The following is an 18,302-nucleotide window of genomic DNA, read 5'->3' as shown; positions in this document are numbered from 1 at the left end:
GATGAGATGGGTGATGGGTCAAACATAAATATATATGGACAACAACACAAGCCCAACATAAGATTATACTGGCTGTGAGTCCAAATGCCAGAGACTTGTTAGTCTAACAAATGCAGTCAGGATGCATTAATAGACAAAGCAAATCTAATTCTCATGTTAAATACAGCTTCAGTTTTCATATTAACTGGCTTTTTGCTAGGGGTTTCTCATTAAATAAATATTTGTTTTCTTAATTGCTGATTTCAAATTTATATGAGTAGGTGTGGTATATAGTATAAAAGTTGAGAGAGACATAAAAAGTCAAGAATTTTGGATTTGATAATTGCTAGACACCCTGAGTAAGGTATTCATATGACTATGAATTATATTACTTTAGAAATAATAAAAATAAAAGAATAGATTTTTCCAGACTTAGGACGTATTTGTTAAAATGTCATAAGCATAATTTGATTCTTTATGTTGTTTATCCATATTGCTTGTTTTTATAGCTCAGTCGATACCACTGCTGATGTATCAGTTGGAATTTATTACATATTTTGCTTGTAAAAATTTTGTGCAATACTTTTGCACAGACTCATTATCTTAGAAATTACACAAAATTGGAAAATATTGTTTATTTTCTACCAGTATTGTGTGAAAAATATGTATTTTGTGATTGAAAGATGTCTTCTTAAAAAAATTCAGAGTAACTTTATGAAATAAATTTATTCTTTGAGTATTCAAAAATAAAAACTAGTAAAATAATGCATATATTGCAGTACTAGAGTGCTACACGGAGAGCATTTCACTTAAGCACCAAATAGTTCGCACAGATGATGCTAGATATTGTACAGAATCTAGAGCTTCTTTGCTGAAGCGAGTAATGCTTGAACAGGCAAAACGAGTGGTATACACTCGAAACCCAGTGGTGCATGAATAACTGTAATTTTCTGTGGTAGCGGGTTTTCAAATATGGATCGTGAGGTGAAAGACGCAGTGAAATTGAAACTTAAGTGAATATAGTCATCATCTCCATGTTAAAATGTAATTTAGTCTATCTTACCAATACAATGATATATGAAAATGGAAAAGACGATTGTGGGCTGAAACTTCCAGATTGTATATTTGACATGCATGTGTCTACGATTATAGTCACATTAAAATTAAATTTGAATGTGTGTGCTCAAGCGAGGGAGACTTGAACGAGTACAAGTGAGCGAAAGTGGTGCCATGCAGTACTCTATGCAGTGGAATATTTACATATTTACCGTATTTACGCATGCATAGTGCGCGTGCGTATATAATGCACACTCTGGTTTTGGATGGGTAAAAGAGACAAAAAATTACATCTCGTACATAACGCGCAGTACAATCCAGTTTCAAGAAATGGCTTTCTTAGTTGTAGGTTGTAAATCTGTTGCTATGCTGATCAAGAGTGAATGACGTCATACCGATTCAATTGCTCATTCCTAGTTTTTCAAAATATATACTTTTTTTCTTTCCGTGACTAATGTAACATTTATACGAGGCACATTCAAGACCTTCCAAATAGCAGTTAGCGGCACAAGATTTCTTCTATTAAGGAATTTACACACCTCATGTATGTCATATTATTTGGCCAGTAATACATTTTAATTTTTATTTATGTTTTCTTTCATCCAAAGTACCATAAAAATCAGAACGTTTCTTCATTTTTTGATGAACTTATTTCAATTGCATTTCACATTAGTGTGGTTATCTTGTATGGAATACTGTTTCCATATTCAGAAACTGCAGGATTCAAGCTTTACAACGATATATAACATGATAGGGTTCCGTAAACATGAAAAATCAATGCAAGTGTCCCAAAATCATGTAATAAGTCTGAATTATTCCGTGCATAATACGCACCACAGTTTTGGGGGGCAAAAATTATGGGAAAAAGTGCGCATTATACATGAGTAAATACATAATCGGTATTTTAAACAACTTTATTTTTTACAATTTTCAAACTGTACTGATGTATCAGTTGGAATGGCTAAAGAATAACAGGGTATTTTGTAATGTGTAATAACTAGACTAAGATGGAGAGATAATGTTCAGATGGACCTAAAGGGAATTGGTAGGGATGGAAAAGAGTGGATTGATATTGCTCAGGATAGGGACAGATGGAAGGCTTGTGTTGCTGCAGCCATAAACCTTCGGGTTTAAGAAGTCTGGGGAGTTAGTCAGTTAGTAGTTAATAACAAGGACTGATCGTAATTCTATCTATGTATTAAAAAGAAAAGTCTTACTGTAAGTTGTGACTAGGTTAATTTCCTATCCAGTAACTTATATTGAGATGCTAGAGCCTGGGTTGTTTTGTTTTCAGAGCTTCCATCCCATATTTGTTTCAGGGGACCTTATGAACGAAGGAGAAGTGTTGGACTGGCTGGTAGAGCAGAAGACGTCATCTTCCATTGAAGAAGTTACGGACGAAATCTTAAAGTTCCTAATAGAGGAGCACGAGTATGTTGTGGTTTACTTCAGTGAGTATTGGACTGCTTACAAATCTCTGGCATGCATTTAGCTTAGATCTTTTCATTAGACACCAACAGTCTTGGCTAATGATTTCTACCAAATCTTCATGAATAGACTATTACAGGGTGGCTACTCACCGGGAATTCCTTGAATTCTGGGAATTATGCGTGAATTATTGGCTCCGGGAATTATGCGTGAATTCTCTGTAGATGTGAAAAATTACAACTTTTTTAATACAAATCCTTTTCACATTTTGTGCAAATAAAAATTATTTTCGTAAAATTTTCGAGTCGTCCCTGGGCGCCGAACTATCTAAATCAAAATTGTTGTAAAATTAATTGATTTATTTGTGGTTTTAAGTCCACTTTATGCACAGAAAGGCTAATTAGGACTGGACCTACAGTTTAAAGTGGGATCCAAACTACTGTGCCATGTGGAGAAAAAAAAATTGACATCGTTTGTTCGAACACAAATGTTTAGCACCAACTTCTACCCCCTTTTTGTATAATTTACGAGGATAATAACGTCTTTGATACTACTACCACTACTACTACTGCTACTAATAATAATAATAATAACAGCAACAACAATGTTGGTCCGAGCAGGTTCGAATCCTGGCTTGGGCATGGATGTTTGTGACTGTCCATTCATCAATTTCATCATATCACTCATCCCTATCTTTTCAAATTAGCCAAACGTGGCACAAGAAGCGAAGTAAAATAAAACAAATCAATAATAATAATAATATTATAATAATATTATTATTAACACTATTATTATTATTATTAGTAGTACGGTTCAAATCCGGGAACTTTTCTAACGGTGGAAGTGGCCCCAGCGCCTACCCAGCGTCGAATAACATGGGTACCTGGGGGAAACCCTGGGGGGTAAAGGCAGTCAGGGGCGTGATGCTGATCACATCACCCCCACTCACGACCGGATCAAGAAAGTGTGGGGCGTTACCCCCACACCCCCTATATGCCTTAATGGCATGGTGCTATGCACAGGGGAACACTTTACCTTTTTTTTTAGTACATTTTTCCTGGCACTTTCTCCCCGCCTGCTCAGACAAAAATTCGTGGTTGCGTCTCTGTAAATAGAAACTCAGCACCTTAAATTAAATATTTTAATTATATTACGTATACCGTTTAATTGAATTATAATTTTTGGATGTTGAAATCACATAGACCCTTTACATTATTAAGATATTTGTGTGTGGTTGTTGAGAGGCGGTAATACGTAAGGTTGAAAAAGAGAAAACATCGGCTTGAATTTTTGGAAAGTTCGCCTTGAAAACCGGGAATTATACTTGAATTTTATTATGGTCCTAGAGTAGCCACCCTGTATTAGCAAGGATCTTAAATCTTAACTTTTAGCATTTGTAATAACCGCCAAAGACTGTTTCCTCCACATGTTGGTGCCTGTAAGGGAAAGGGGGAGGGGGGTGGTGGGAGTGAGAGAGTGAACTTATACACACACACACACATCATGTGTAAAATGTAAGTACCTATCATACTCCTCAACTGGAAGTTGAGTCTGTTGTTTTTGTATTACATAATACAATTTAATGTTTTTTCTTTACTATGAACTATCAAATTATTTTCAAAATAACTTTCAACAATTGTAGGCTCATGACAATAACACTAATCAAGTACCAATATAAAATTTGCCAATACCGATAACCGATATTCTACTGATCTGATATAAAATTCCAAATGGTCCTTGAAGAACTTGAATGGTTCATTGACATCCCTAATAAATGTGCATTTCATGGTGATTGCAGTGCAAAAGAAGTTGCATATTAAACTTTACTTTTTTAAAAGGTAGGGTATGGAGATTATTCATAAAAATGTAACAGAATGGCAGAATTTTTCACTAAATTATAAGATATTTATAGATATATCAGATCAGTAAAATAATCTATTTTACTGATTAACCGATACATCAATATGCCTATATTGGCCGATACCGATAGAGTACCGATTAATCTGTCCCATCCCTATTTTTTTATATTCACTTTGTTTTGTGTGAGCAAGACAGGTTGATTGAAATGGAATTTTTGTTTAAAATTTCTATTCTCTTCCTCATCTCTTTCTAACTGTACTTGATAGATGGAGGGTTACATCATTTTTTGTTTCAAAGAACCTGTCGTCTGCAAATTGTTCTAAATTTTTTTTTCTATTTGTGTACACCACTGCACACTTCAAGGACACGCTCTTGGAAATATCTCAGCAGAACATGTGTAAAAGTGTGCAGCTACCAATGTGCATATGAAATGAAGGTGCAAGAATCTCCACAAAATTTGCCTTTTGTGATTTTACGTTCCCCAGTTTTACATTTTCCCACATTATTCATTCAACCTTCAGTCCCGATAGAGGAAAATTCTATAAATTTTTCCCACATTTTAAGTTCTTTCAACTTGGTCCCCTGAAAAGCGTAAAATCAAGGTTCCACTGTATTCACACATTAGCACATGCTCTTGCATTTGCAAAACCCATGTGCCCTTAAAAAATTATACATTCAACCAGGGGTACACTAAACTAGAAATAATTCACGCGCCAGCACCAAATACAGGCTCAGAAAGCCATGAATCAAACTAAATAAAGCTACATTTTGAAATGTGACCTGAGAACATCTAATTTAATAATTAAGTACAAGATGGGATTAAAAGCAATTAATTCTTGCACAGGAGTGACCTTCCTAAAAGAAGGCTCTGCTTGTAACTTCATAAATAACAAAATGCACAGCCATGAAAATAGGCAGCTAGGCAGAACTGTGTGGCAATGTCAACTGGACTGCATTGCCTAGTTCAAGTGTCAGACCGACCTCTCTCCGGGTCACTTTTGTGCCATCCCTGAGGGGTTTTGCTCTGACGTGTCAGCAGCACCAATTTTTGCCACCTGCCTAATTTCATGGCCGTGTCTTTAATCAATACATTCTAATATATGGCCTACACTACCATATCACTGTGCAGATTTTAAAATTTGGATAGTAACAGTGCAAAAATTTTTAATGGCATGTTTTTATTCTCATTTAATGGTACACTTGATTCAGAAAAGACACAAACATTAAAAAACACATACTGTACTCATCATTTTAAAGGAAGATAATGAAAATTTCCACATGTGAACTGGAATTATTAACAGAAGAAAAAATGGATTTGTTAATTAGGGTAGCAGGTGAAAATTTTCAGGCACCATGGTTACTGGGTACCCTGCATTTTTCTACCCCTGCATTCAACTTTTGTAAAATTTGAATCCATTAGTTTTGATGTCTTCATATATATCACAACATGAATGCTGTGATAAGATGAACGTTAGTGAAGTAGTCTGTGAAATTGTTTATTTATCCTTCCAGGTGGTGCCTGCAAAGAGGATGATCCTTGCGATGATATTCTGGAGGAGCTGGAGAATATTGATGACGAGACAGACGAATCCGGCATCATATTTGTAACAACAGAAGATACAGGAGTTGCAAAGAAAGCAGGCATCAAGAAATTCCCAGCTCTCGTCTTCTACAGGAACAGGGACCCTCTGGTGTTTCCTGGTAGGCCTACTCCGAAAATACCACTAAATTGATGAAAATAAGAGATAAGGGTTTTCAACTTTCACAGTTCATGGCACACTTAGTGTGTGAGAATATTTTTTGCAGAGCTTTTAGTGTATTAAGATTTTCTTGTGGTCCTTCATCAGAAAATATGTTAAAAGATGTGACAACACAAATTAATATAAAATTTTCCTTACTTTGTTTCAAACTTAATGTGCTTAAGCTATCTTTTTAACTTCGATTTTACATTTTTCAAAGGCTTCCTTGGAGGTTGAGCATGTGTTTAGCCTCGGCTGTACTTTTGTCTGACTCCAGGAAAGCCGTTTTTTTTTTAATTTCCTCTCCCTTTAAAAAAATGCTATATACAAGGTGCATTCAATAAATAACCTGAAAAGTAGTATAAAAAATCTAAAATATGACCGTGATTGTTATACGTTTGTTATTTTGTGAAGGCATCGTGAAGTATCGTGAGATTTTTGTTGAGTGAAGGCATGAAACCCATAGAAATTCATCGCCTCATGACAGTTCAGTACGGTGACAACTGTACGAGTCAATCACAAGTGTACAAGTTGGCTGAGAAGTTCAAACAGGGCATAACCAGTGTTGAAGATTCTCTGCGACCAGGTCACTGCAGTCACGGAAAGCTTCATTTCTCAAGTGGAGGACTTGATACGGGACAACCGGCATATTACTGTCAGTGAAATTGCTTCCCAGATGGAAATAAGTGTAGGATCAGCCCACCATATCAGTAATAACATATTGAGGTTCAGGAAAGTGTGTGTGAGGTGGGTTCCGAAACGTTTGACACCAGAATGAAGGAGAGACGTGTTGATGTGTGCAGGGAGCTTTTGCACTGTTATGAAGCTCACGGTGAGGCATTTCTTCACTGTATTGTCACTGGAAATGAAAGTTGGGTTCGTTTCTATGAACCAGACGTAAGAGAACAACAATGGAATGGCGACATTCTTCGTCTCCCAGACCGAAGAAGGTGCGTGCTGAACAGAGTGCTGGAAAGGATATCTTAACTTTGTTTTAGAACCACAAGGGGCCAATTCTTGAACATTACATGCCCAGAGGTCATAATGTTTACAGTACCACCTACTCCAACCTTTTGCGTGAAAAACTGAAACCAGCCATTCTGCAGAGACGACGTGGTCTGGTGTCCACTGGTGTGCTTTTGCTCCATGACAATGCGAGACCACACACTGCCAATGTCACATAGGACCTAAAATTTGAGTGCTTACCCCACCCTCCATATTCGCCTGAGCTTGCACCTTCCAATTTTCACACTATTGGCCCACTGCAAGATGCACTAAGTGGATCAAGGTTCCAGAATGACGACAAAGTCCAGTAAGCGGTGCATGAGTGGTTACGCACGTGTCCAAAAGATTTTTTTTCCTGTGGAATTAGCATCCTTATCAAGTGCTGGCATAGGTGCATTGGTGGTTGTAATAAATATTTGTTACAACATATTTCCGGTCATGTATTGAATGAGCCCTGTATTCCAAATTGTGAAAAATTATGTGTGCATAGAATAACTTATAGAGTTTGCTTTGATCATTGTCTAGATATTTGTATTAGTTTAATATGCTTACACGTACATAGCTATGAGACCATTGTGATATCCAGACAACAGCGAAAGCAAACCACACGAAGATTCACATGAATCCTTTTTAAATTTTTTTTAAGAATTTGGAATATCGTAATAGTTTTTTGAAAATGGAGAACATTACAAAAATGGCTTTGGTGGCATCGGCCAATAGTCCAATCGAGCCTCAAGTGGTTGACTTTCAATTTTTCTATCAAAGTTCCTGGTTTGATTCACTCATCATCACGATTATCCAAAATACAAATAAAATATCTTTTTCAGGAAAGTGAGACGAGAAATTCAAAATTTGGAAAAATGTAAAACCTGGGAAAATTTTAGAGCACTTTGCTGTATTGGAACCACAAATATTGAATCTATAATGCAGGAAAATGAAAAATCGGGATTCTGCTTTATTTAATTAATGTACCATGTTTGTTAATGTTTTGTCTATTTGTAATGCATTTTCTCTCCTAAATTATAATTTCAAGATAATCTGTGAATAGAATTAACGCACAGAAGTCATCTTTACTCAGAAACTCAGTTGTGAACAGTGCTTATTAACGGCAGACATGGTATGAAGCATTGACGTTCATAGCACAAAGTGTTAGTACATAGTATGTTAGGTGAAGTATAATGAAATATATATACAGGGTGTTTCTGTGACAGAGTTACAGACTTGCAGGGATGATGGAAGGGAACAAACGCAACAAAATGAGAAAGGGAACCCTGGTCCGGAAATGCCACAGTCGAAAGTTACAAGCCAAAATCTTCGAAGAGCAGACAACCACGCACAACGCGGAGGGGAAGCATAAAAGAAAGGGGAAAGAATCCACCATGCATGCCCTGGAGAAGACATAACGTCAAACTCGACGTGTGTAGTCTAGAAGCACAAGTGTCGCGGCTGCAATCAGTGCAATCAATCCACGGTGCAGACATCCAACGCACACCATGTTTCCCACACTTTTCCAAAGATTACGGGAAACTGGTCAAGTGCAACCTTAATTCCACGAGCAAGGACAAAGAACTGCAAGGACACCCAACCTTGAAGAAGCAGTGCTGGATTGGGTGGAAGGACAACCATCCATCAGTACATATGCTGTGGCATGTGAAATTGGTGTGGCCCATACTACTGTTTGGAAAGTTGTGAGGGAGTAGCAGCTGCACCCTTACCATCCACAGCATGTCCATGCCTTGGCTCCAGCTGACGTACGCCGTGTCATGTTTAGTGAATGGTTATTGCAGCACTGTGTGGTTGACCTCCAGTTCCATGCCTGTGTGCTTTTCACTGATGAGGCCTGTTTCACGAGAGATGGGATGCTGAATAGTTGCAATAGCCACGTATGTGCCGATGAAAATCCCCGTGCCACAATCGTGAAGGGCCATCAAGACAGATTTGCTGTAAACATGTGCGCAGTCCGTATCTTTTACCGCCACGATTAACTGGACCAGTGTACAATGTGTTTCTGAGAGACATCCTCTCCAAGTTATTGGAACATGTCCCACTTCTCGTTCGTCAACACATATGGTTTCAGCATGATGGGTTCCCAGCCCACTTCGTAGCTGATGCTCGTGATATTCTGACGCAGACCTTCCCTCAGCGGTGGATAGGGAGAGGCGGACCTGTTGCTTGGCCTGCCCGTTCAGCTGACCTGACCTCACTTGTTTTTTTTTGTGTGGTCATGTGAAAAGTGTTTTCTACGAGACACCTGTGAGTAATGTAGAGGAACTCTTGGCAACAGACCTTGCAGCCTGTGATCTGGTCCGAATGACTCCTGGGATATTAGAGTGGATGAGTCAGAGCTTATTACGACGCTGTCATGCCTGTATCGAGGCAGGAGGCGTCACTTTGAACAACTGCTGTAATGATGGCTGCAGTTACTACTCATCATAGCCATTACAGTGATTCTTCCGTGTTTGTTTTCCACTTCCCCAGACATCTTTTCATGGTTCCCCTCCATGTTGCGTGTGGTTGCCTGCTCTTCAAAGATTTTGGCTTGCAACTTTCGACTGGGGCATTGCCGGATCAGGGTTCCCTATCTCATTTTGTACCGTTTGTTCCCTTCCATCATCTCTGCAAGTCTGTAACATGGTCACAGAAACACCCTGTATATATGGGGCAAATTCATGCAATTTTTATATTAAATATTTTTAATATTCATTTGTTTAGGTCAACATTTCCCAGCATTTAAATTAAAGTAAATAGATATGTGAGAACACGGCACTTCCCAAGCGACAACAGAAGAGTTGTGAAATGAAATATTTTTAGATACAATTATATAGTTCATTCCTGCTTAAATAAGCTGTAAAGGCAATTGAGGAAGAGGGTCTGAGTTAGTGCATCACTAATTCGTAATCTTAGCCATTTGTGGAGGTGATGTGTTCAGCACCATGCTGTGGCTGGCTCCACATTACATGCTTTCGTCAATTATGAAATACGTGACTAATACTGATATTGTGAGAATCAATAACAAGTGCCACGAGTACAGTACATATTATGGGTGTTCATATTGTTAATTAAGTCTTATGTGTTTTTACAGGTGATCTTGAAGATGAAGATGAAGTATTGGCTTGGGTTACAGATGATGAAACACTGGAAATTGAAGGTCGCATTGAAGATGTGAACATAAAGATGCTGGAGAAGATGCTGCAAGAAAATGATCATGTTGTTGTGTTCTTTTGTAAGTATAATTTTTGGTGTGTGAAATGTTGTGTATCTGCTTATACCGATACTGCTTATACATACAGGGTGCTTCACTCGCTCTTGGACCCTCATTTCCACTTATAAAAATCAAACTATTGGTCACAATATAATGAAATTTGCTACAGACATACCTTGGTGTATGAGAAGCATGGTGACATCATTGGGGTTGGCACCATAGTCTCTCTAGTCCTTGTATGGGCACAGAGTCCATAAAGGCATGCCAGCAACAATTTATGGCACAGTTTGGGGCCCTGAAACTGCCTACAAAGTCTTCTATTCAATATTTGGTAAAGAAACTGGAAACAACGGGAACATTGTTGAATGTGTGTGAAGAAGGACATCTAAAACTGCCAGAAGCAAGAGTGCAGGAAGTGAAAAACAGATTGCTGGCCTCACCAAGGAAGTCGTTGTGTAGATTGTCGCCGGAAATGGGAGTTTCCACAAGCACGTGTCAATGAACTGCCAGAAAAGCAAAGCTGTATGCATATCGTGTTACTGCTGAGCAGTGGCCGCAATTAGGGGTTTTTTGTTCCCCACACTATGCTAAATCTTATCTACAAAGGGAAATATACTGTCTTTGCCCCCCCCCCCCTCCACCGTTTTGGAACCCAATCACCGCCACTGCCGCTAAGCAACAATTGCAACCTCCCGAAAAAGTTATAAAAAGAGTCAATTAAGAGACCACTTCCAACACTCGCTGTCCAGTCGCCATGCTTCTTTCAAATTTCATTACATTACGACCAATACTGTGATTTTTATAAGTGAAAATGAGGGGCTGAGAGCGAGTGAACACCCTGTATAAGGGCCAAATCTATTTTTGAACGTGATATGCTATAAAAATTGCATAGGTTGCAAATGCTTATAGAAAAACACTGTGCGTGGGATACAAACCTGGAAACATTTAATGTTTCTTAATGTACACCACTTTTCACATAAAATGGAACATTTTTCAATATGTGTGCAAATTCATGTGAACGGGACTGTACAAGGTATATGTTCAATATATAATCACAATTTTGCAATAAAATCTCTGGTAATGCCCATGAAGATGAAACTTTGCATGCTTGTTCTACTTGTGAACCCTTGTATTTTATATAACAACAAACTACATAATTAACTAACTCTCTAACCTTCTTAAACCCAAAGGTTTATGGCTGCATCAACACATGCCTTCCACCTGTTCCTATCCTGGGCAAGATCAATCCAATTTTTTCCATCCTTACCAATTTCCTTTAGGTCCATCTCAACGTTTTCCCTCCATCTTCGTCTTGACCTTCCTACAGGTCTCTTACTATCAGGTTTCCCAACAAGAATACTGTAAACTCTTCTTTCCTCTCCCATATTATATTATAGTTATTGTATATTACAACAAATTGTTATGTGTAAAAGAATGTTATAAAATCAATTCACTGACTGAATAGTAGGGATGGGACAGGTTAATCTGTACTCTATTGGTATTGGCCGATATAAGTATGTCAGTGTATCAGTAAAATCACTGATAATTTTTTATTGATTCCATATATTGTGTAAGTATCTTGTAATTTAGTACAATATTCTGCAATTTTGTTATAATTTTTATGGATATAAACATATAATATCTGTTCCCTACTTTTTAATAAGTAAATATCTAAATATGCAACTTCTTTTACATTTAAGTCGTTACCTGGAAACACCTTTTTATTAAAGAGGTCAATGAACCATTCATGTTCTTCTAGGACCATATTGAATTGTATACAGGATCAGTACACTATCGGTTATCGGTAACAGTAAGTTTTATATTGGTACTTTTATCAGTACCAGCCAAAATTTCATATTGGTCCATCTTTACTGAATATTAATGTACTTTCACAAGATACAGAATACTGCATATCCAATTCATTTATAACTCATCTTACGTTTGCTTCCAGATGATGATAAAGATAAGAAGAGCCACAGAATATTAATGGAATTGGAAAACATTGATGACGAATGTGAAGAGAAAGATATTGACTTCGTAAAATCCTCTGACAAAGGGGTCGCAGATGAATTTGATCTTGCAACACTGCCAACATTAATTTACTATAGGAAGAGATTTCCCCAAATATATACAGGTAAGTTATTTATATGAATTATATTTTTATTGTATAGTTTAACACTGAAGTATCTGCACCTGATATGCTCATAAATAATAAGTGACTATTGTTTAGACACATACTTGCATCTTAGATCTAAAAGTTTAAACCCAGCTGGGTTCATCATCATCATCCATAGTGTTACAGTCCACCTCATATAAAATAGTTTTGTCATAGACACTACAGTTGACCTAATAGTAGTTTGTATCTAGGAAAATTTTCAATGGATTTTTTGGTTTTGATACGAGGGTCATTTCATAAGTTTTGCCCACTGTGCATGTGAGTCCTTTATGGTGGCGTGATCACTCTGATTGTTGCAACAATTGTGAGTCTAAAATGTTGTGTGTACATTTGGTGGATATCTCTTCAGAACAATTGTGCAGTAAAATTGAAGAAGAAAGTGACTCAGGTCAGATTTCACATCTAGCAATAAAAGAAAACTATTGCAGCGAACAATTGAAGGTGAAGCTGCTGCTGATCATTGCTTATGACAAAAGTGGAGTCATAGCAACAGATAAAGTACCCCAGTGGATGCCTGTAACAGGCTCATACTACAAACAGTTTATGGAAGATGTTTTTCACCCCAAGATTCATCAAAGAATGCCCGATGTGCACACAGCTGGCATCTTCATTTTGCCTGAGAACGCAAAACTACTTGTTGCTGATTCAGTATGACAAATTGTAGACAAATATGGACGGAAAATACTTCCCCACCCCCCTTACAGTCCTGATATGAGCCACCAGACATTGATTTTTTCCCCAAAGTGAAGAACCATTCTGTGGAAAATATTTTGGTACAATTGAAGAAGCTTCTGGTGAGGTGACTCGGTGTCTCATTAGATTGAAGGCTTGTAAAATGATTTTGTGTTTTCGATTTAATATTAGTGTGCAAAACTTCTGAAACTTCCTTCGTATGATAATATAGTGTTACTCCTTGAAGATGGTAAACTCGAGAAAGTATAGGGATTCTTTTGAAGCAAGAGTATCCTTCTGTGTTATTAAACTTTTATTTTTATGAAGGTTATGCTCAGGCACAAAACTAACATGCTTACGGTTCATTTTTCCATGCAGTTTTTGTTTGATCAATTTTGACACCTGTCTGGTAGGTTCGGCAGACTGACAAAATCAATCGCAAACAAGAACTGTGCAGAAAAATTAACCGTAAGCTTATTAGAATGAATTAACTCTCTCCGTCTAACCGCCAAACTGATATCCTTAGATACAATACAAAAGTAAAATTTAAATATGCATTATTGTGGCTGATAGTGCATACTGAATCATAAGAAGGTGAATTGCTTTCCAGGGAACTTAATGGAAGAGGAGGATATCCTGGAGTGGGTTCTCAGCCTGCATGAGTCCGTTCCAGATGTTATTGAGAATGTGGACAAGAAAACTCTGCAGCTGCTCATTCAAGATACGGACCACTTGGCTGTGTTCTTTTGTGAGTAATTTTAAGGTTCTATTCTTTGTAGATATTAGGGGTGTGCTGGATCCCGAAAAGTTGGGACCGGGAAAAAAATTTCCCGTCCCGATCCTGACTTTGGGAAATGACATTTCCAACTTTTCGGGATCGCGAGCAGTTTGGAAATACTGAATGGTCATTTTAAAAAGTCATTAATTCTCGACGTTTTCTGCATTGGAAGTGTCTGGAACTTATCAAAAATTGTTTGCTTTTATTCCAGAAATGCAAAAACAATCACTTAAGTTGAAAATGACGTGTAGAATTTGAGATTTCCAGAGCTTTGGGGAATTTCCAACATTTCCCATCCCGAAAATTTCCTGACTTCGTCTGGAAATGGCGAATTTTTCCCATTCCGAATGTCGGGATTAAAAAAATGTCCCATCCCGATCCCGTGCCTACCAAAAAAAAATCTCTCCCGCACACCCCTAGTAGATATGCATAGAAATTAGAGCTCGGCTGATACATCTGATGTATTGGCATTAGATAGAACTTGTCTATACTTTTCCCAAATTTGTGTATCACCTAGAATCTGCAAGATGGGATGTGACATTTTTGCAGAGACTAAATATTCCAGAAAATATGCAAAATGCATAATTTCAGTATTGTGTGAAAAATACAATTCATGATTAAATACGTAGTTTATTACATATTTAGAGGAGGATATCCTGAGGATATTATTAGTGGCCGTGGTGGCTCAGTCGGTAATGCATCCTGGGGGCAACCCTGGGGGGTAAAGGTGGTCAGGGGCTTGATGCTGATCACATCACCCTCACTCACGACGGGATCAAGAAAGTGTGGGGCGTTACCCCCACACCCTCTATACAGCTTCATGGTGTGGTGCTAAGCACAGGGGAATGCTTTACCTTTTTTTTATTACATAGTATTTTAATCTTATTATCTCAGGTGAATTCGTGAATATTGAAAAATAAAACTGGATGATTTATATTCTATAACTCCAATTGAATATTTGCATCTCAATAAATATTCTGAACAACTTTAAATTGTTATAATGTTATAGTAACAGTATTCAAATTGGTTATATTATTAGTGGAATAACCAGGGACCTGAAGTTTTTGTTTTAACGATAACACCGAAAAGTTGAGGAAAGCAAGATATGTATTTAGGTAGGTTAAGGAGGCAAGTGTTAGGTGTTTCGGAATCGTGAAATATCGCAAATTATGCCATTTTTCAGAATAACACCGAATTTGCACTTTAACGGGAAAAACGCCACGAAATATTCACTATAAACTGGGCTTAACACTTCTTCTGTTCAAAAAGAACTATCAGAAGTGCTATGAGATTTGTCCATTTCTAGTTTAGCTACCGAAAGTTTGATTCAAAAGAGTTTGTCATGCTTCATGTATTTCAGTTTGGCGCAGAAATGACTGACAGTACTTTCACCTCATCCTGAAATAGAATTCGCAGCGGGGATCTTCTCAGAAGGGAAGTTTCGTAGGAACGGGAAAATTTCCAGGGAGAGAGATCTGTTGTGTGGGGAGTGGCATAGGAGTGTGGGTGTATGTGTGTACATGAAACAGTATTTTGAGTTCTGAGAGGAATTTTTTTTTCATTGTTAGCAGTGGCGTCTCATGGCCTCAAATTTGGCCGGGGCTTATTTTTTAAAGAATTTAAAATATAATGACAATTCACATGATTACAAAAGAAACAGGTATTGTTGTGAAACATATCTTTCTACGAACGTTGACTCCTGTTCTTCTGCTCAGCAAATTTTGTTATTACTTTTTCGTTGAAGCCCTCTATGTTTGAAATGTATTCTTTCTCTACTGTAAGCAAGTGCCAAGGCATTTGGTCTGTCTTGTTCCATTGCATTTCTTAAGCATTTTTTAATATGCTTCAATGTGCTGAAACATCGTTCATATTCAGCTGTTGCCACTGGAGTTATTAAAATTATGTTTGTCATTTTTACTGTTTCTGAAAAGGTACCCTCTAAATAATTTTAAATAAAAAATGAATGCAATATACTGATAGAGTTTATGTTTTTCAACTCTTCACTACAATAAAGAACACGAAGTTCCCTCTTTAGTTTTCCCTCTTCTATGAAGGGATAATAAATCTGGGAAGATGCCTCTGTTTAAGGATTGTTCTTTCATTATGTCCTCGTAGAGCAAGTTCATGTCGACCACAGAATTTTAAGCAATCGATAATTCTATTTAATATATGCCTATTTTTTCGGACAAATTTATTGTGTCTTGTAATTGACAGCCTATGTCCTTCATCAATTTGTGTTCGAACATCAACCCTGCCAAACTCACTCAAACATAGCGAATGAAAGCCACCACAACACTACAGTACAACATGCAAGATTGGCGCGACGCAACGGAGCTAGCCCCGAATCAGCAGTTAAATCCATTGCACTCTTCCCTTCTCTCTCTGCTAGCATGTGACCTTCACTGTAGTGTAGGTGGGTGTAGGCCACGCCTTCCTTTGCGACATGCCTTGAAAAGCGATAATTGACATCAATGCCGCTCGGAGTGCTGTTGTATCCATTGCAACAGACGATGAATTTACGTGGGTAAAAATCGCCTATTAATAAGACTGTGTGATAGTTATGCGTTATGGTGATTGATAATTACGTGAATACGTCCGTTTTTCTTAGGGGCTAAGCCCCGGAAGCCCCAAGGGACGAGACGCCACTGATTGTTACGGAAATTTCAGTCATTCAGAATCCCTGAAGCTGCATGGTTTGTGCAGTGTATTTCATTTCTTTTTCCTTCTGTGGTGTAATTCACAGCATCCCAAAGCCAGCAGTGAATGCAATAGTTTGCTTCTGAAAGACTTTATGCTTCAGATAGATATAACATTATTTTGTAATCGCTGAATTTTAAAATAACATGGGAGCGGAAGGATTCCTTGATTAAGCGCAGTGGAAGTGAGAGGCTGTTTCACGTCCACTTTATGCACATAAACGCTAATCGGGACTGGACTTACAGTTTATTGAATCCGAACAACTGTGGTGACTCCACCGGATATTGATTCCGGGAGCACTTGATTACAAGGCAGCGACACTACCACTACGCCATCGGGGAGGCCTGAGAACAAAAGTAATGCGAATGTAACAAACCGGCAACTTTCTGTCGTCGAAGGCTTTGAGAAGCTTAAAAGAAGGAAAGAAGACCAGATGTACATCACACTTCGAACTGTGGAAGCCTTTGTTAAAGCAATAATTCCATTAGTGTGAATGAAAAAAAAACTGTTATCTTTCTATTTAGTTTTTTTTATATATAGGAAGTGTGGCGAGTGAATACTGTTAATATTTACCATGCACCATCTGTTCGTGGAAAATCATCAATGTTATTGTAAACTGAAAAGTGAATTTAAGAAAACAATTTGTGAAAATTTTATTCTGTGATAGTGAAAGTTTTGAAATGTGATTGTGTTCAAAGATTTGGGTGATATCCTTAAATAAACATTTCATATTTAGTGGCCGATGAGATGAAATAGTTTTCGTAATTTCTCCCAAAGGTAAGCCATCGATTTATTTATTTTTGTCATTAAAACTAAAATTTGCCTTAATTTTCCATAACTAAAGCAATATGAATATCTTATGCATAGAGGAAATCATAAAATTGGATGTAAAAATAACACAGATCTTCAATTAATAACACCGAAATTAGCTTTAAACTGCAAAAAATAACACCGAATTGCAGTAAAAAATTACCACGAAATTTAGGGAATAATAAAACTAAAAGTTCACGTCACTAGTAATAACACACCGTAATGTTCATTTTTCATGTTTTTGAAAGGTGTGAGGTGCATTTTCATACCATGTTTTGTCATGAAATGATTCGAAATGAACTGCAAAGTGTAAAATAGACTCTTAATCATTAAATTTTGAGTTTATTTACCGATGCACCACTTTCTGATGTCTGAACTATCCTCAGAGTTATGCAAATCACAGAAAATTTATTAATTCTATAAATATTTGAGAAGCAAAAACGGACTGCTTTACATAGAAATAAACTTAATATTCTAATAACTACATAAAAATGTGCTATTAGAAGGGAAATGTTTATTTTGTGTAATAAGTACTTTTTAAAATCAAATTTAGGATTATATTCACCATTTTAACACCAAAATGCCATTTTTATACTGCTTTTGATCCCGAAATGCGCCCAATTTTTGTACTCATATATTGATCTTTTATTGACCAGAAATATGTAGCTCCAAGTGTGTGCATTGGTTGAAAGTGATATTGGCCCAACCCTAAAAGATACATTGGGGCTAATATGTAGAAATTGTTCTTTGTAGCAACACTGAATTTAAGTAGAAAACTTCTTACATCATGTGCCGGCAACATCTTCCGGCAGAAACAGCAAGTAACGTCCTTTCCGTCTCCCCTCGACCTGCCCTGATGATGATTCCGAGAAGAAATCGAAAGCTCAAAACCTAAAGTGT

General features: G+C 37.3%; 1 protein-coding gene across 8 annotated transcripts in view; it reads left to right on the top strand.

The window, feature by feature from the left end:
* hlk (hulk) overlaps positions 1-18,302 on the top strand; it is a 227,454-nt gene that overhangs the window by 105,780 nt on the left and 103,372 nt on the right. For all 8 annotated transcript variants that reach the window (XM_083134574.1, XM_083134568.1, XM_083134573.1 and 5 more), the window contains 5 exons: positions 2,355-2,486; positions 5,836-6,024; positions 10,150-10,290; positions 12,221-12,403; positions 13,728-13,865. In XM_083134574.1, coding sequence (XP_082990700.1) covers positions 2,355-2,486; positions 5,836-6,024; positions 10,150-10,290; positions 12,221-12,403; positions 13,728-13,865 — 783 coding nt within the window. The remainder of the gene's footprint in view (positions 1-2,354; positions 2,487-5,835; positions 6,025-10,149; positions 10,291-12,220; positions 12,404-13,727; positions 13,866-18,302) is intronic.

This window comes from Lepisma saccharinum, chromosome 13 (genome assembly GCF_977018435.1).
Source record: "Lepisma saccharinum chromosome 13, izLepSacc3.1, whole genome shotgun sequence".
Lineage (NCBI taxonomy): Eukaryota > Metazoa > Arthropoda > Insecta > Zygentoma > Lepismatidae > Lepisma > Lepisma saccharinum.
The sequence above is the reverse complement of the archived record's forward strand: the minus strand, read 5'-3'. Positions and strand labels throughout refer to the sequence as shown.